General features: G+C 34.0%; 2 protein-coding genes across 4 annotated transcripts in view; one reads left to right on the forward strand and one right to left on the reverse strand.

The window, feature by feature from the left end:
- LOC126914647 (uncharacterized) overlaps window positions 1-17460 on the reverse strand; it is a 132012-nt gene that overhangs the window by 108413 nt on the left and 6139 nt on the right. The window contains exon 1 of one of the 3 annotated variants that reach the window (XM_050718826.1): window positions 15301-15868. The exons of 1 other annotated variant lie outside the window; for it this stretch is intronic. The gene's annotated coding sequence lies outside the window, so the exon portion shown is untranslated. Of the gene's footprint in view, window positions 1-15300; window positions 15869-17460 lie in introns of those variants that run through there. One more of the 3 variants, XM_050718824.1, reaches the window with a different exon arrangement.
- On the forward strand, window positions 791-2355 carry LOC126914725 (uncharacterized). Its single transcript, XM_050719096.1, has 3 exons — window positions 791-1792; window positions 1924-2117; window positions 2207-2355. The coding sequence occupies exons 1-3, from the start codon at window positions 1099-1101 to the stop codon at window positions 2270-2272; spliced, it is 954 nt and encodes a 317-aa protein (XP_050575053.1). The 5' UTR covers window positions 791-1098; the 3' UTR covers window positions 2273-2355.

Below are 17460 nucleotides of genomic sequence, written 5' to 3' on the forward strand. Positions count from 1 at the left end.
TTTAAACGAATTAATTTCATTTTCCTAGAAATTACTCGATTTTAGTTCGTAGCATGCGATAAGCGCTAGACTTTTTAGAAACCACACTTCGATCAATATCGCGACGATATATACCGTGGTACGAATCAGTTAGAAGTCAAACAGACGAATTCAATTTTTTGTAAATTTCCATTTTGAATAATAGTAAAACACGTAGCGTTTTATTAAGATCCTGTTACACGAGCATTATACGCTAGCAACTTAACGGCTTTTAAAAGAGCATAAAATTCTATCTCTCAGATTGTATACCATTCAGCACACAAGTCAACATCAAGGAATAATACCTACGTTATGTATTGAAAGTGAAGCTGAAAAATAAGAAGAAGAAGAAGCTTTCTAAAAACCATGCAACTGAAGAACTATGTTATACGAGGATCATCGCTGACTCTAATCTTCGACCACGTTATATGAATCTTCGTGTAATACGAGTAATTTGAAGAATATTCAAGAAATATATATATAATGTTACCAGGATAACTGAATAAATTGCGACTATGTGGCACTTTCTGGCCACGAATCTTTGCGTGATACAAGTGGATATAAGAAAACTGAATATATCAGATTTTTGGAAGTCAGTGTGAAAATTTGAATATATCAAAAGTTACAGAATAAACTATATCACAATTCACAGTGGACACTAAACGGTAATAATACCACGTTTAATTTCACCTCAGAAAAACGGAGCACTTAATAAAATGAGAATATCGCGTGTCAACCAACCTCATGGTCAATCCACAACAGCTCTCCCATGTTGTCTTTGAATAGTAAATTCCCAAGTGGGAGTGGACGTGAAAAATATTAAAAACGAGACCTCCATCTACTGTTCTTCCTGTTCTTCAGTGTTAACTCGGCTCGTGAATAGACGCATACCCGTTGATTTCATCCTCCAAACATCGTGTTAGTTCGAACAACTCGCGAGTGATGAAACTCGAAAAATCCCGTCATTTCTTAACAGCCACGTAATGACGTTGATCAAATTTTAACAAAGCCAAGTTAAGCAAGTTTTCAGTTTTTCAGTTTCAAGCAAGTTTTACGTACAAACGCCGAACGACAGAATAAATGGAAACACCAAATTTGTCACATTTTCTAAACGTGGAAGTAATTCCTGTGACCACGAAGTCACCAAGGGGAAGCCCCACGAAAATCAATGTCATCACTCTAAGTATCCCGCTATCTGACGCACGACTGATAAATCTGATGTTATTAATTCTGGGAACCAGTCTGAATTTTTTAATTATATTAGCGATCGTTTCTAAATCGTCCACGAGAACGTCTCCGAATTTTTACATCATAAGCTTCGCATGTTCAAACATGGTGATATTAATAGAACCACTGGAAGAGGTGCTTAAATGGTTCTTCGACATAAACATGAAATTAAACATGGATTACGTGCTGATGATCAGCTTTGATGTTTCTATTATTACATTTTCGGTTTTAGTATTCATGTTGTATATTAGTATCTTTCAAGAGCACGTCTCTTTTGGACACGTGGTATTAAAGAAAAAAAATGCTATTAAAGGTATCCTGTTGATTTGGTGTTCGTGCATTATTTCACTTGCTATTGGGCTCCATATATATGACTTTTTTGAAGAGGATATGGCGGATATTTACGTGTGTTTCACGTTCATGTTTATCACTATGCCGTTGATCGTATCAATTGCTTTAGGCTCTCTGATTATTTACGAATTGTATTTATTGAGAAAAATCGAGGGAAAGTGGAGACTGAAGAATCTAAAGCACTATATTATGTTAGGTTAGTAAATTGGGCGTCAGGTTATAAGTCAATATAAAAATTGTGAGAGACGAAAGATTGAAATTACAGTGTCTGATTAATCGTGAATTAATTTTTTTCACATATTTAAAAATAAAAACAAATCTTTTCAGTGGTTATCGGAGTCGCTTTCCTATTGATACGAACGCCATATCGACTGGCTAGAGCGATTAATTTCTTACTGCCTAAGGCATCGTGTTGCACGGACGACAAGAGAGAGGGACTCTATTTCATGGCCAAGACGTACCCCACTATTTTCTCGCTCATCTACATTGTATTATCGAATGAATTTCACGAAATCTTTGAGGTTCGTTTCGTTAACATGTTTAGAATTATAATTTATTAAATATCTAGATAAAAATTTGGAATATTTAACGATCTAAATATTTTTAATAGCAGGCGATCCCAAAATGTCGATGCCACAAATCGTCCAGAGAAACCATTCATGAAGTTGTTGCTTAACTAACGGGAAGGTTATCATTATTATTATTATATCATGGTATTTAATTTGATAAAATTAAATAAATTTCAATATATGAATTCAATATATGGTATCTTTTACCATACTGTACGTATATATTCTCTCTTAATTTGAATAATAGATTCGTAAATAAGAGAGCGTAACGTTCTATTTGTCAGAGCGAAGATTAATATAGAAACGTCGTGTTTGATATTTCCAACCGAGCTAAGTAACACTAGCGTCAAAAAATTTATTTATAGTACACATAGTGCGTCATTCCTGCGTGAATTACTCAAAAGCTCAAAGTGCTGCTCTCAAACATGAAAGACGTGCTTTGTGTATAAAGTTGGACTTAAAACATACGCTACGAGATTGATACTCATAACACATTGAGAACAAGAGTACCTCCAAACTCTTGAATATTAACTTACACCTAGCAAAAACATGCATCATAACCAAATTAAGAAAAGAGCAAGGATCTTATAGCATCTTAAAACGTCTTAGAGAGCAAAGAAAAACTCGTAGTGACACTTAAGAAATTTGAAGATAATCATGATTCAAAAAATTTGAAACAAATAAAAGAAAATAATTCTTTTAACGGTCAATTCCCTCAAGCAAGTGTTGCAAGTTTATAAGTGAAATTGAAGATTTCAAAAAATATGAAAAACGAAATCCTAACGAAACGAATAATAGAATTTTCAAATAATGAAATCATTACTTTTCTCGTATTAAATCTCATTTATTCAAACAGTATTCGAGAAAATTGTTAATCTGTTTCAACATTTAAGGATCCTACACTTTTTCGATTGCATATCTTTCACCTGCAGCCTTCATTGGTAAGAACTAAAGCTCATGTAGTTGAAATTAATGTGTCTTTAATGATTTTTAATTTCGTAATTATATGTGGAAGTTCCTGGTTAAAGGAAGATCCGATTAATAAGTTGAAGTAATTGACAAGACAACCATAGATTCCAAGAACATTTTCTACCTACTACGCAAAGGAGCAGGCAAGGGTAGACGAAATTTGCACTCACGTTCTTCGACAGGACAAGAGAAGCTTTTGTGTCGCAGTCGCAAAGTCGTGAATTCATTGCGCTCTCTGTATGCAAATTCGCTTCCCTTTGGGCGCGTCGAGTGCATAAGTCGATGGAGAGTTGCACTTACGTGTTCGGCTCGAACGAATACACGCGCTTTGTATCTGCCAGATTGTCGAGAAAAAGACCCGCGAGTACCAACCATAATCTGCTGGTCGCGCGAAATCGTTTCGAATGCTTCGATTGTTAGCCAGTTACGATAGCGACACGTCCAAACTTACACGTTCTGTTCGTTTAAATGAACACGAGCAGACGGTTGAAAGTGTTTCACATTGTACGCTGTATCGAATATTCTGCGTCATTCCTTGTAAATTTGTGAACTTTTAGTGTACAAAATGAGTCACTTGAAATTGTATGTCTTCTTGATAAAAGAAAGGTATTTCAAGAAGAATCAAGCAAGTGAAATTTTATTTACACCAAGGTGTTTTGGATACTGTTTCACGAAAGTGTACTACTTTTCTGTGTACATGTATACGTATCGCAAGTCAGTAAATTTGCTTGAAATGGGCTAAACGCTTAACTAAAGCAAAATGTATAGTTTCATTTATAAATAGAAAGATCGCCTTGAAATCATGAAGATATTTCCATGTAGTCAAGACTTACGTCCATAATAAAATGTTCTCTTTGAAACAGAACTTTTGTAATTCATGTATCTTTTAACATACTACAGGAATAAAAATAATGATTGTATGAAAAGATTTTAACGAGACATCGCTTGATATGAACTATATCGAATGCTGGTATTAAACGAATAATAATTTCTAATTTCCAATATGAAAATTTCAAGTAACTTATTTATTACGGATATAATACACTATAACATTACTATCGGGAAACGAACTTTAATTGTAAAATAAAACCACACTCGGAACAAATTATACAAATTATACAAAATATTAGTTAGGAAGTATTACGATATAAAAATGCATCGTTGAAAAAATTTAACAATTTTTATTAGTCTAATCAACAGTAATAAAATTTAACCTACATCAAGAAGGACGATCCTGTATCACAAAATGCAAAAGCAACCATTTTATCTTTGCTGAAAAACTGCACGTTTCGTGAAAATCTTAAGTTTTTTCTCGTTTATCGCTCATACCACGCAACAACTGGTGGAGAACACAGCAGACATTCTTGCAACATAACCAGATGCAACTTACTATACTTAAATTCAATTAAGCGGAACGCGGTAAGTGTTTGAGAAAATAGGACATCGTTTGTCAAATCAAGGATAAATCCGATTTCGTAGCCACAGGATTAACCTTCTCACAGTCCCTCGATAATTAGAAATTCCTCTCGCATCGCGTTTCCTATTCCAAGCTTTAGTGATTCTACAGCTATATCGAGACAAGCACTGTCGGTGTTACACGTGTGTACGTGTGCAGTTATGTGTGTAGAAAATACACGATTATCGAACGCGAAAGAAACTACATACCTACGAATGGAGATGCAGCGTACGTGTCGTCGGTACCGAAGAAAAAGAAGACCTCGAAGAAACAGGAAATCAGTGGAGCGGAAAACCATCCTACCAGACGGCACTTCCGGCACGGTTTTTCGGTCAACTTAACGCCCCTTGCTAATCGACATTGATCGTTTGGCGTTGATTATAAGTCTCTCTTACTGGCAATGGAAATGTAGTTTAATAAAGAATTAATGTGCCTAATATTGAGATTAGGTTGGAATAAAATATTTCAATATTTTGAAAATATGTTCTCTAAATTAATTTTATACTAGATGCTGCGACTTTTGGTCCACGGAAAATATTCAAGGCAAATATTTAATATTATCTTATGGAAATTTTGAAGCAGAGTAATTTGTAAAACTAATCATTTTGAGTTTATCATTTTAAAATATTCCATTGGAAAACATCCTATTAAATCAGAGAGAAGAAATAAAACGTGGATACGTAGATGTTTACTACGGTAACTTGAGATAAGATAGAAACGAAACATTAGAATTTAACAAATTTGGAAATTTTTCGAAATTAATATGCGACTTCAAGTGGCACAATTATGTTAATTATATTTAAAGATAAAAGTTACGTGAAATATTTGATAGTATTTTTAAGAAACTTTCAAAAAGATGAATACGTAAATTCAGAGATCTGAAAATGTACTCGATGTTATTTTTTGATATTCGATACTGTCTTTATACGAAATTAATTTGCAAGGTTAGTCGTATGGAGCTCGTCATTCCAACTCCTCGCTCCATTGGTAAAAATTCCACTAGTCAAAGAAAAGGAACAGAACACAGGCGAGTGTTTACAATGGACGGAATGCCGCGTGCGATGAAAAAATAACGACGAACGAAGCTAGTTGTTTGTCCCTTCAACGTCCAACGATAAACGTGTCTCGAAAGAACAACGTGGCGAAGTTCCGAAATTTATTTCTGAATAACGAATATCAACGTTTCCTTCAATTGTTCAACTGATATCCGCGAATCGCTTGAAATAAAACGAAAATATCAAGTTCCATCTAAATTCCATTGTTCCAGACTTCATTTTTATGCAAGAGGGAAAAAATACATACCTATACACCGGTGACGAGAGAAAGATCGTTCTTAAGGAGTTACATTAGTAGCTAATTTCACCGGGTACTGTACGATCTCACAGTTGATATATTTGTGAAGATCCTACAAAGCGCATAATAAGAGAAGGCTAGGAAAAGAGTTCTCCATAACGTGAGATACTCGACCTAAAGAAAGTTACACTTTGTAATATAGGTCAGCATTTAACTTTCCCCTGTGGCTCTTCCTATTTACTGGCAGCGTTCGAAATTTTAAATTTGGCTCTGCCAAAATATTTTGAAAGAGTAGACATATCGAATGTTCATTGTGTAGAAAATAAGTGTTATTTATATAACGCGACGATTTCTGTTGTTAATAATCGTGCAATTTAATTTTTAAGAAAATTCATTTAGACTTCATTTAGATATCATGAAATAAAAAATTTAGGAACTTCTAACGTTGAAAAAAGAATTATATTTTTCAGCTAATCATAATTACGCTGAAAGTGGTACACGGTCGCGTTCATTTTCTCTCGATAAGATCGTGTCAATACTATTTTGCGAATACTTCTTTGAGGAATTATATATACTCCACTGATTTTTTCTCCTTGTATTCGTTTCTTTTAACTCGAATACAGAGTTAACAATTTTTATAAAGTGAAAACATTAAGTATTATATAATGATTTGAAAAGAAAAATTCGATTCTGATATCCTGATATTAAGAACATAATTTGAAGAAACTATTTCGCTGTAAAATAACTTCGTAACATCGATATTATTCTATAAAAAAAAAAAAATATCACATAGGCGTTCCGACCTCGAAGAACACCATACGAAAGAAGCAATGACGCGTACGTTGCATACTTACGACGCGACGGTGCGGTATCATGAAACAAATGGCATATCGATACGACAGCGCGGTGAGTTAAACGCATTGCGTTAACGTGTGAATGAGATGGTCGAGTCGGTGAAACGCATACGAATAGAAACTTCATTCATGGCCTTCGACGGAAAAAGCATCGCCACCACGTCGATTACAATCGCAAGGAGAGAGCCTCGAGGGGATCGAAACACACGCATCTTTGTCGAACTTTTTTACACCGCGAAAAAGTTGAAAAGTTACACGATACAAAATTCAAACGCTCCGCAATCTCCGTGATCGGAATTCAAACTTATTTTTCCATCCCACGTTTCATTTCCGACAGACGAAAGTATTTCTTCGACGTGGAAACTTTTATTATATATACGCCATTGATTTCTTCTCCTTATATCCGTTTCTTTTAACACGAATACAAAGTTAACAATTTTTATAAAGTGAAAACATTGTGTATTATATAATGATTTGAAAAGAAAAATTCGATTTTGATATCCTGATATTAAGAAGATAATGTGATTTACCTATATCGGAAGATTCTTTTAGCAAAGATCACAACTTGTATCAAATATGCGAGACAAATCCACTGTGCACACCTTCGTGCCGTAATTTAACCCACCCTTTGTTTGCATGCTGGCGCAGTTAAACAAGCATGCCTTGATGTATGCAGATCATGAGAAAATATTTTGTCAAGTGCAAGTACCTATCGTCTCTCGAAAAACCGATAAACATTACATATATACAAACTTTCTAAATGAGTACACTCACATAGCTTATATAAATTACACTAAAAAAAAAAAAAAAAATGCATCAATATTTTCATCGATAAACTTGATAAAAAAATGGTTCATTCGATTTAATCATACCACACAAAATAATAATAAATAATTAGCCTGTGGACATGTTTCGACGTGAAATAGTATTTTCCAATTCTTTCCCAGATATCTGACTTTCGATTATCGTAAAAATGAGTATAAATTCATCGCCGATATAAACGATGAGAAGATTTTGTTCATAAATGTAAAACACCTTTCATATCTGCAATTTCAATCTACGATTCGTGATTACATACCGGAAAATGAAAAGTCAACGCCTATGGGCTCGATTATCTCTTTTACCACATTCAAGGTTCATATTTCGCTATGTAGAACAGAAGACATTGATTGTCGGATCTCAAAACGAGCGTTTTAGTGCCCGGGAAACGCGTTTCCCAAAAAAGTAATGTTTCTGATTGAAACGTTAATTCCTGTTCGAAGCACGAAGGATCGTAAATCGCGGTTGTCTCGCAACGAGGAGATCGTGGAATACGAGAACGTTCTGAATTAAATCGTGAAATGGTCGCGCTATGCTAAGCTCTATCGTGAAAAAGTTTGGACGAATCGGATTATCGTCGGTGGAAATCAGCACAAAAAGGTGAATTAGTCTTCTTACAACTTCTTAACTGTGTACAGTTGCTTTTATGTAAAACCAGATGAATGAAACTGATCATATGACCGAATGAAGTTTGTCATGGAACATATATTTGTCACTATCTCTATCTTGAATATCCATGTTGTTAATTGTTTAAGCTTTAAAACGAACTATATTCCGGTTTATTTATGTATAAATTTATAAAGAATGGCAGCTTTCCGTTCATGCTACAGAAAAAATTTGTAGCTTATTAATTGTCTCACTACGTGTTATTAAATAAAAAAGGACTTGTTAACTTGTTCATAGCAAATGCGTTGTTTCTGGTAAGAACGTAGCAATAGAATCAAATAGAAGGAAATTGATCACTAGATAATCAAATTTTCTAATTTACTCAACACAACGAACACTTTTAAATAATAAGTTGACTCCTAGATCAATTAACAAAATCGATAAAGAATATCACAATTAATAAACAAGAAATTAATATCATTAGTATCCATATTCAACCGCTCTATAACGCGAAACAATTAAAAATTACTGATTTCTCCGGCAATCGACGAACAACTAAAAAATCCATTCACGACAAGCACCAGCACGCAAGTTAATTTTTTACGAAATAACCGGCTTTTACGCGGTGCTTCAATTAAAAACTAGTCACCCTTCCATCGGCGCGTACATAGAGAATAGGGTTGGTGAATGAGATCGAGGAGTATTCTGCTTGGTCGCTCGAAGGCGGTTGAATAATATCGCGTATTAAAATCACTCCAGACCTATCCCACGTGAAGGATTTCAGAGGTCGTGTCTTCCACAAAGCTCTCGGTGCGACGATCGATGCACTTCCACGACACCCTATATGCAACGGCAGCCGGAGGCGATGCGTGGGTGGGCGTCTCGCAACGAGGGAGCACAGGCGTCTCGACAAAGTCGGGGTGAACGTCGGAGACCCTGCGCGGATTCTTTGCCCAAAACAATCTCGTCGTTGAGTCAGAGCCCTGTTTGGAAAGTAGAACGGACGGGCCTAGTTACCTCGACTATTTAAACACGACGGTGCGCCGTGGACGCTACGCGTAACCCTCTTTGTGTGCCCCATAAGCCGTGCCACCGTGTATTCGACCGTGCTCGTGATTTATACGTCGTTGGGGATTTTATTTGGTCGAGCTTATTGCGTAGGCTTATAGAAAGCTAAAGGTTGAAGGCCATAAGTACGTGGTTCATATTTCAAATATCCTGGACTTTCCTTAGTGAAATGTTAATTCCGGGAACTCTTGATTGTAACTTTAACGCTTTACAGCGCCACGTATATAAGGTATGAAAGCTGTGTGAATTTCCCAGAAGGCGAAATGATCAACCTCACTTTCTATAAATTTCGCGATTTCATTGCTCGCATTAATATTCAATTCTTAGAGAACTGACTTACTTCCATAAGACCGTTTATTACAACGAGCGTAGCATCGATAATATTAAATTCTGAAATCAATTTTAAAAATAATATTGGTAATTTTAATAAACAGTATTATAGCATCATAAGGCATACAATTGCCCTTCTCTAGAATTGAACAATGTATTTTTCAAGGAATTATTTTATGTATTTGTTATCGTGATATTTTATCAGAGTAATATATCTTTTATTTATATTATTGCCTGTACAATCCGTTTGTAACAATTATTAATTCCAATTCCTCTTATCAAAATCGAAAATAATAATTAGCAGTGATTTATTTTTGTCGAGTAAAAAATCCAGTTATAGAGGGTTAATAATAAGAAATTCGACCTATAAAGAGTGTATTCGTTACCAATAGATAGTTGACAGGAATTAATATCTTCGTTATTGAGAAGATCAATAATAACAATGGATAAAAGAACAGGTTTGGCAGACTGGAGGTTTATAATACCAGCTATACTGGCTTTTTTATGGAAGATAAATCTCGCGATAATTATATTGTATGCAAAAGTGCAGAAATAAATCTGCGTTCAAAGCATTTAAGTATGACTATTTCTAACCATGTGCAAGCTTCAAACAAGCCACGTAATCTTTTTCACATTTCACGGCGCCAATGTTGCAATAATTTGACTGCGCGTCTGTATTGGTACACCAATGGTCATTTTACCTGTGATCCAACTTCAAATAAATGAGAAATATAATTTTAAATCAAAATAACCTACGATATTGAAATACTCACATAATATTGAATTTAAGATAATCACGATAACATACATATACCTGCTAAATACATATACTCTGGTAGGCCTACAAAGAAAGGAATTATACGTACAAGTCGTTTAATCTACATCTTAGTACGCGTATTATCGCACAGAGCATTCGACTTCTCCCAGAAGAGAATACAAACTTATCGTAATCTGAATCAAAACGTTCTCAAGGAAATTGCAAACCAGCTGTTCGCCATACTATTTAATAATCAAACGCTAGTCAAGAAGGAATGTCCGCAATAAAATGTACGCTCTATCTCTAATAAGGAGAAATAACCAACATTTAAGTTATTCATACACTTGGAGAAACGTAACGTACGTTTCCTACTTCGGTATATTTATAATTAATTTGAACTGATGTTGAAATATCACTTCCGTTTTTATATCTTCAGGTATAACCTTAGCATTAAGATGAGCAATTAAATAACAAACGATGAACTCGCTAAAAAATCTGCCAACTAATATGTCCCAAGCAGATTACAGAAAACTATAACCTTATTACGCCAGACCCTCTTGGGCAATAACAAGTTTAGTAAATTAGTAAATTAAGAGATTATAGATTGCAGGTTATAGATCTTTTTATTATTGTACAATTTTACATCAAGTAGGATAATCAGCCAATTGTAACTTTTACTATTTTTACTACTAAAAGCCCATTTATTATTACTATAACGCAAAATAATTTATTGATACTGAGTCATAACTTCGGTCTTGTAAAACGCAAATGTTAATTTTGCCACCAAGTCCCGCGATATAGTCGTAAATATAGAGAACGACCACGGCATACAAATTGGGGGTTGCCAAAAAAATGAACAAGATGTAAAATATGGGTCGCGTGGGTATAGAGCAAAAGGGCAAGAAACAAAGTCGTGAAAATAGCGAACAAAGGTTGTACAGTCGAAACGGCGAAGATAAAGAGGAGGCAGAGGTCAAAGACAGACGAATAAGAAAAAATGTGACGAGGTAATGAGCAAGACAAAACCATGGTCGCTGTTATTAAAAGGGCAACAATGCGAAGGGCGCATAAATATTGATAGTAGAGTTTGCACGAGGGTCACGCAAAAAGAAAAAAACGTGAACATCGTGAGTAAAAGGAAGAAGCTAGGACTGTTGGTAGTAAAACGAGAAAACATGGTCGTCGCAGAGTCGGAATTGAAACCAGAGCAAGGGGCAAATAAAGGGTAATGGTGGTGAAAATGATACGCGAGAAACGAGTATTAAAATGATTAATACACCACGGACAAATTTCGAGAGAAACAACACGGAACGAAGCAACGGGATATTCCGAACTGCTACGTGGGAGGACGAAGAGAACGAAAAAGAACTGCGATGAAAAATGGTGGCTGTAAATAGGTTAAAGGTATAGGGCAATGAGAAAGTTTTTTCGTGTCTTGTATCTTAAGGAGCATTCAACAAGACAGATCAATTTATTGTGTTATATCATGGAACGTTTCATAAGTAACATTGCATTGATATATGTAACTTTGAAACGTGTCAATTTTACCGTATTTTTTTAAATGAATATTGTGTATTATCTATCACTTTTTGAAACTACGTTCGTTAATATTAATCATATTTATATTAATGCTACTTGTAATTTTCATAATTTTGATTGTAGCCCTAAAACCAAATAAAAATCCAAGTGACGTACTGAAGTTCAAAACAGTCTCATTATAAGAAATAAAGAATGCTACTTACTATGTTCTTGTAATCTCTGATTATTTTATCGAATATTGAGATAGAATAACGATTAGCGAAATTATTTTATCTTCTATAGTGTATATAAAACCAAGAATTTTTATATCGAAGTATTTATATCATTATATTAAAGTATTTAAAGAATTTCTTGTCGTAAATTTCAAAGTTTAATCTTGATTTCGGATCATATTTGACTTTTTACTAACAGATAAAGAATGAGTGGATACATGAAATACGAGTGTAAAGCTTGAAACGAGCGCAAATATTGAAATATATTTTTCGCCAAAATTTTTCCCACGATGTATTTTTTCATTTCGTATTAAACAAACAATATTTCGATTAATTTCTGTTTCATAAATTGGAAAACTTTCTTGATATGTTAAACGGCTGCAAATCTGTATCTCAGAGAAATATCACTTTTATTATTTTCAAGAGTGCGCTCTATAACTACCGAGAATTTCGAATGCGTATTTCCTTTCGAATTTCTATTCCTTTGTACCCAATAAATATTATTTAACGTTACTGTCAATGGAATGTAATCTACGATATGACATTTACATTTTTCTTATTTGATAGAAAAATCACGCTTGAACTACGCTTTTTGTAATTTAAAAATTTGCATATTGCCGATTTTCGTTTACTTTAAGATAAGTTACCTGCATTATTATCGATATGATTCATACACATATAAACGTGTGCGTCAGGGAATGTATAAACAGATGCATCGTATGCAGATAGAGAACGTTTTTCCCTTTCGCGTTTTGTATGCACGTGCAACAGAAAAAATGCAGTGTCGAACATGGCAAATGGTTCATTGTTCTCGCAAAGAGACAATAACGTGTGGGTCTTTCGGATCTCGTAGCTGACGAAATTCGTCTTTTAACAATGGAGTGGAAAAATTTAAAAACACTCGCGCCCAAAGAGATGATTAACGTTAATCTCCTTCTTTTTCGGAAGCATTTTCCTTCTACTTCGCATAATTGACACGAGTATTTGTTAAGCGTGGCTTAATCGTACGTCCGAGATACAATATCTTAAATAAATTTACTTCCACGTTCTTTGTTTACGATAAAAAAATTTGCAAATATACTTGGGATTATTTCATTATTATTTACATTAGGTTTAACATTATTTATGTTGTATTAAGTTACTTCCTTATTATCGTATCAATAGAATTCCAAAGAAAAAATGAAGCTGGGGTTGAGTTTCTAACAAATATAAAGCTTTTCATACACTGCTCAATGGTAATTTAATAATTATTCTCTAGAAGGACGCTCGAGCATCGAATTGTCATTAAATCGATAAAGACTGTATGCGGGTAATGAACAAATTGAACAATGACAAACGAAGTTAATCGACCTGTTAATTGCAGCACGTGGACCAATAGTATTCTCTCCACTAGATATATAAATTCGTTACCAGTATGTATTTGTATTTGACGAACTTCGTCAAAGATTAATTGCACGCACGTGTATCGACACATGAATCGACAAAGTGATATGTACATACTTTGGAATAATTCAGTTATAAATTTACGATATCTCAATTTAGAACGATGAAACAGTCGTATGGCGTAATTACATACAACTATTCTCAAAAGATTAAATAATAAACAATGCGTATATAACAGAAAACAATACCTATAAAATTCGTGATCAATTAAATGGCATTATCATCAATTTTTAAGCCTTAATGATAATACGTTTCAATGTTTGAAAGCAGATTTTATAGATTCTTCTCTTAACTCTTTCGAAATAACTTTCACAGAGACTATCGCTTGTATAATTTTTCCTGCCATCCTATTAAAAATATAATTCTACTGAATTACGTATTTCTATTCTTTTACAAATCTGAATGTATATATATTATGGTCTACACTATCATATCGTTGCTTCCAATACAATTACAATATGTTGTCCATTGTTTCAAAAAAGAGGGAACTGTGTGTGCGCGTATTAAAGTTTAATTTTACCCAAGTTTCTTCAAATCTCCTTTATAGCGTCTTTTCTCACAATCTTTCGTAATCAATGAAATCATCAATGATTCAAATATCAAATGATAATCATCTTATCCATAAACCAACGGCTCAATTTTACATAACAGCAAAAGCGAAGCGAATAAAAAAATTGATAATACTAGACGTAGTGCAAAGTTCAGTGACCTGTCCGACAAACAAATGATGCTGATAGCGTAATGTCAAGACTACTATCACTTCGAAAGTCGTAAAAAGTAAGATGTCAATTACCGCTGAACAAGAGGCGCAATAAACGAACGACACGAAGGTACCTTGGCGAAAGTGCAAGGTTAAATCGAATAAGATCGTCCCGCTGCACCAAATACTAGACGCAATTACGCGTCGCTTGTACGACACGCTTTCTTTACTGCAAAGATGTCAGTGCCACGTACCGTAATGAAGGCCGTTTGTCAACGAGGAATACTCGCGCAATTTACAAACTGTTTGTGATGTAATCCCTCGAATGTTATTCAGATCTTAATCAATGACAAGAAATTGTGCGTAATTTGATGATAAGTTCTTGTGGAACTTTTTAACAGGTTATATCAGGTTATATGGTACAGTGATTTAATATTCTATCATGTATTATATGATATATTATAATATATATAATATATTAAATATATATAACATATATATAAGATATTAAATATATCATTATTCGAAACGTCGTATTATTTAAAAAAAAGTTAAGATATTGATTATCATTCTTCCACATTTTAATGAAATAAATTTGCATAATGTGTAATATCATTGTTATTGTCCACTGATTTGAAATTTTAATATTTTTACATGTTTTAGATTACATATTCTACGTGTTTATTTATTTTATTATATACGTCACATAAAAATACATAGAATATTTTAATCATAAAAGGTTTCATAAACTATACGTAGGAAAGACATAAAAAAGAAGCCAGCTCAATCTGGCTGATTGATTTTAATATCACTAAGATAGTTGGAGATGGGCCAATTTGTATAATTCGAAGATATCTCTTAAAAATACACGAAAAATCTATAGAACTTCGTAAACAATCAAAAGTTTAATATTGTAATAGGTGACACCATCGAAATGTTTAATACGCTGCAAAAATACATATTTACTGCTACAAGTAAATAAAAAGACAGTTTTAGTAACGTGTAATTAATTAATTACTAAATATATGGTCTATCTATATCAATTATCTAAAATGAGTCAAATGAGTAAAATTAGATAATACAAAATACCTTTACACACAATGCAGCTTGAATCCAGCAAAATTCTTTCAAATCTCCTCTTCCAACACACACCTCAATGTTTATTAACGTCAAACGTAGTCTGTATACAATCACAACGCGAATTAGATATTAACACGCGACACACGACTATTATCCACAATTTAGTAAACTCAACCTTGAAAAAGACGGTTTAGCTAAATTCTTCTAATAAGGAAGTCGTGTGTATGTAAAAAAACACGTTCGTCTTGTCATCCGACAACGAATGACAGTCACGCGGTCTGTTCTTGAAAAAAAAGGGACGAAGAGAAGCAGAAGGTAAACACACGCGTTGTTACGGAATTGACGATCGACTGTTGACAGTCGCAAAGTCGAGTCACATAAAAAACGATCGACTGGTTGGTCCCCGTGGAATGGTCGCGTCAATTTTTCAGCAATAAGAGAAAAGACACGGACCTGCGGTCACAATGGAAAGTCACGAGGGCCACGAGGCACAGAGTCAGTCACGGCTCGGCAGTCGGCGTACACTGCAAGCCGAACGTCGCCGCCACGCGACTCCGAACTCGAAAGCAGAGCCGCGCAAGATGGTCGACGCTGAACCAACTCTTTCATTGGCTGTTCGCGGCGCTCAGGTATACGCGCGCCTGTTATCGTGTGGCAAAACGCGTTGTGCCGTGCTCGAAACCTACTGATAACAAACCATGCGACTATTTTGCATTCAAACCTCAAAAAAATGGAAATTCGTTCGGTAGAATTGTTCAAGGATTCTTAGCGTTTTGTACAGTGGCTCGTAAAAACATTCGAATATTTATAGAAATCTTTTATGGATATATTACGTGTGAGTTTTAATTTTCTAAACCATTTACTTTCTTCAATATATATATCTTTATTTTTGTAGATCATTTTATACGTTATAATGCTATTTTTAAATTGATTTAATTTTTTTAATTTTACGCACGAAACATTTGTTCTTTTTTTTAAGATCTCGGTGAAGTATGGGATCGTTAAAAATCGGAAATTTCATATGTTACGACTTATAAATGTAGAAATATTGTTCGTTAAATTTATTTTAGAACTTGATATTGTTTATATCATCTCTTTATGATAAATGAAATCGCAGGAGTAACCGGTTTTTGAAAATCAATCTCGTTAATCATGTATTTGGGTGATTAAATTAGAAGGTGGAATTAATTAATTTGGATTTTGAGAAACTCGTATATGTATAACGATTCAACTTAAATTTGGTATTTTTCCAATTCAGAAGTCGATGAACGTTGGATGAATTCAAACGTAAGGTACGTGCGATTGCAACCAGTGACATAATACAAATAGTTCATTGTTCTAATAAAGAATCGTATCGCAGTCTTACTTGACTTGAATAATTTAATTCTAAGATACGAATAATTGCAATCAATAATACAATAAAAACATCATTCATTTCCTAAGAATGAGTCATATAGCAAAGAATTTATAAGAAATTGTATCTGCACTAAGGAATTCTTACCGAACTTTCATAATATAAGTGAGGTATTGTTCGGACAAATACGAGTGGTACTGTAATTATGATGACGCTCTACACGCAGTTGAGGAAACAGAAGATTTTTAGAACTGACCTTTCTGTCAGATTTTAGAATTTAATTTTTACATTGTAACATTTTACCATCTGATTGACAAGGTGTTATTCAACCAGATACAGATGTTCTACTTTGACGTGCTGCTTTCCAAACAGGGGGGAAAACTGGATTCTATAATTAAATTCCTGTCCGCCTTTCAATCAAGTTATATTTTTGTTCCAAAAAATGAAAGTCAGTTTCTCTGACATCAGAGAACACGAGATATAATTACAAACTTCATAAATTTTTTAATCCTATTCTTCCCCCGCAATGAAAAATGTAATATATGTAAACGTTCGCGTGACATCAAAAATCCATAATTGGAAAATCACAGAAAAAAATGGAAAATACTCAAATAAATGTCTAATAATTTTTTGATGTAATAGAAATAGACAAATCGTTAATATCACATTTATCTTAATCGCCCTCCTACATCGACTAAAACATTCATAATTAAAATCCAATTAGTCTTCGAATCGAAGCCAATCGGCGGCAGAGTGAAAATTACATTTTCATTTGGAAAGGGGAGCAATTAACGATCTCGCGAATAGAGTTATCC

The sequence above is a fragment of the Bombus affinis genome, chromosome 3 (assembly GCF_024516045.1).
Source record: "Bombus affinis isolate iyBomAffi1 chromosome 3, iyBomAffi1.2, whole genome shotgun sequence".
NCBI lineage: Eukaryota > Metazoa > Arthropoda > Insecta > Hymenoptera > Apidae > Bombus > Bombus affinis.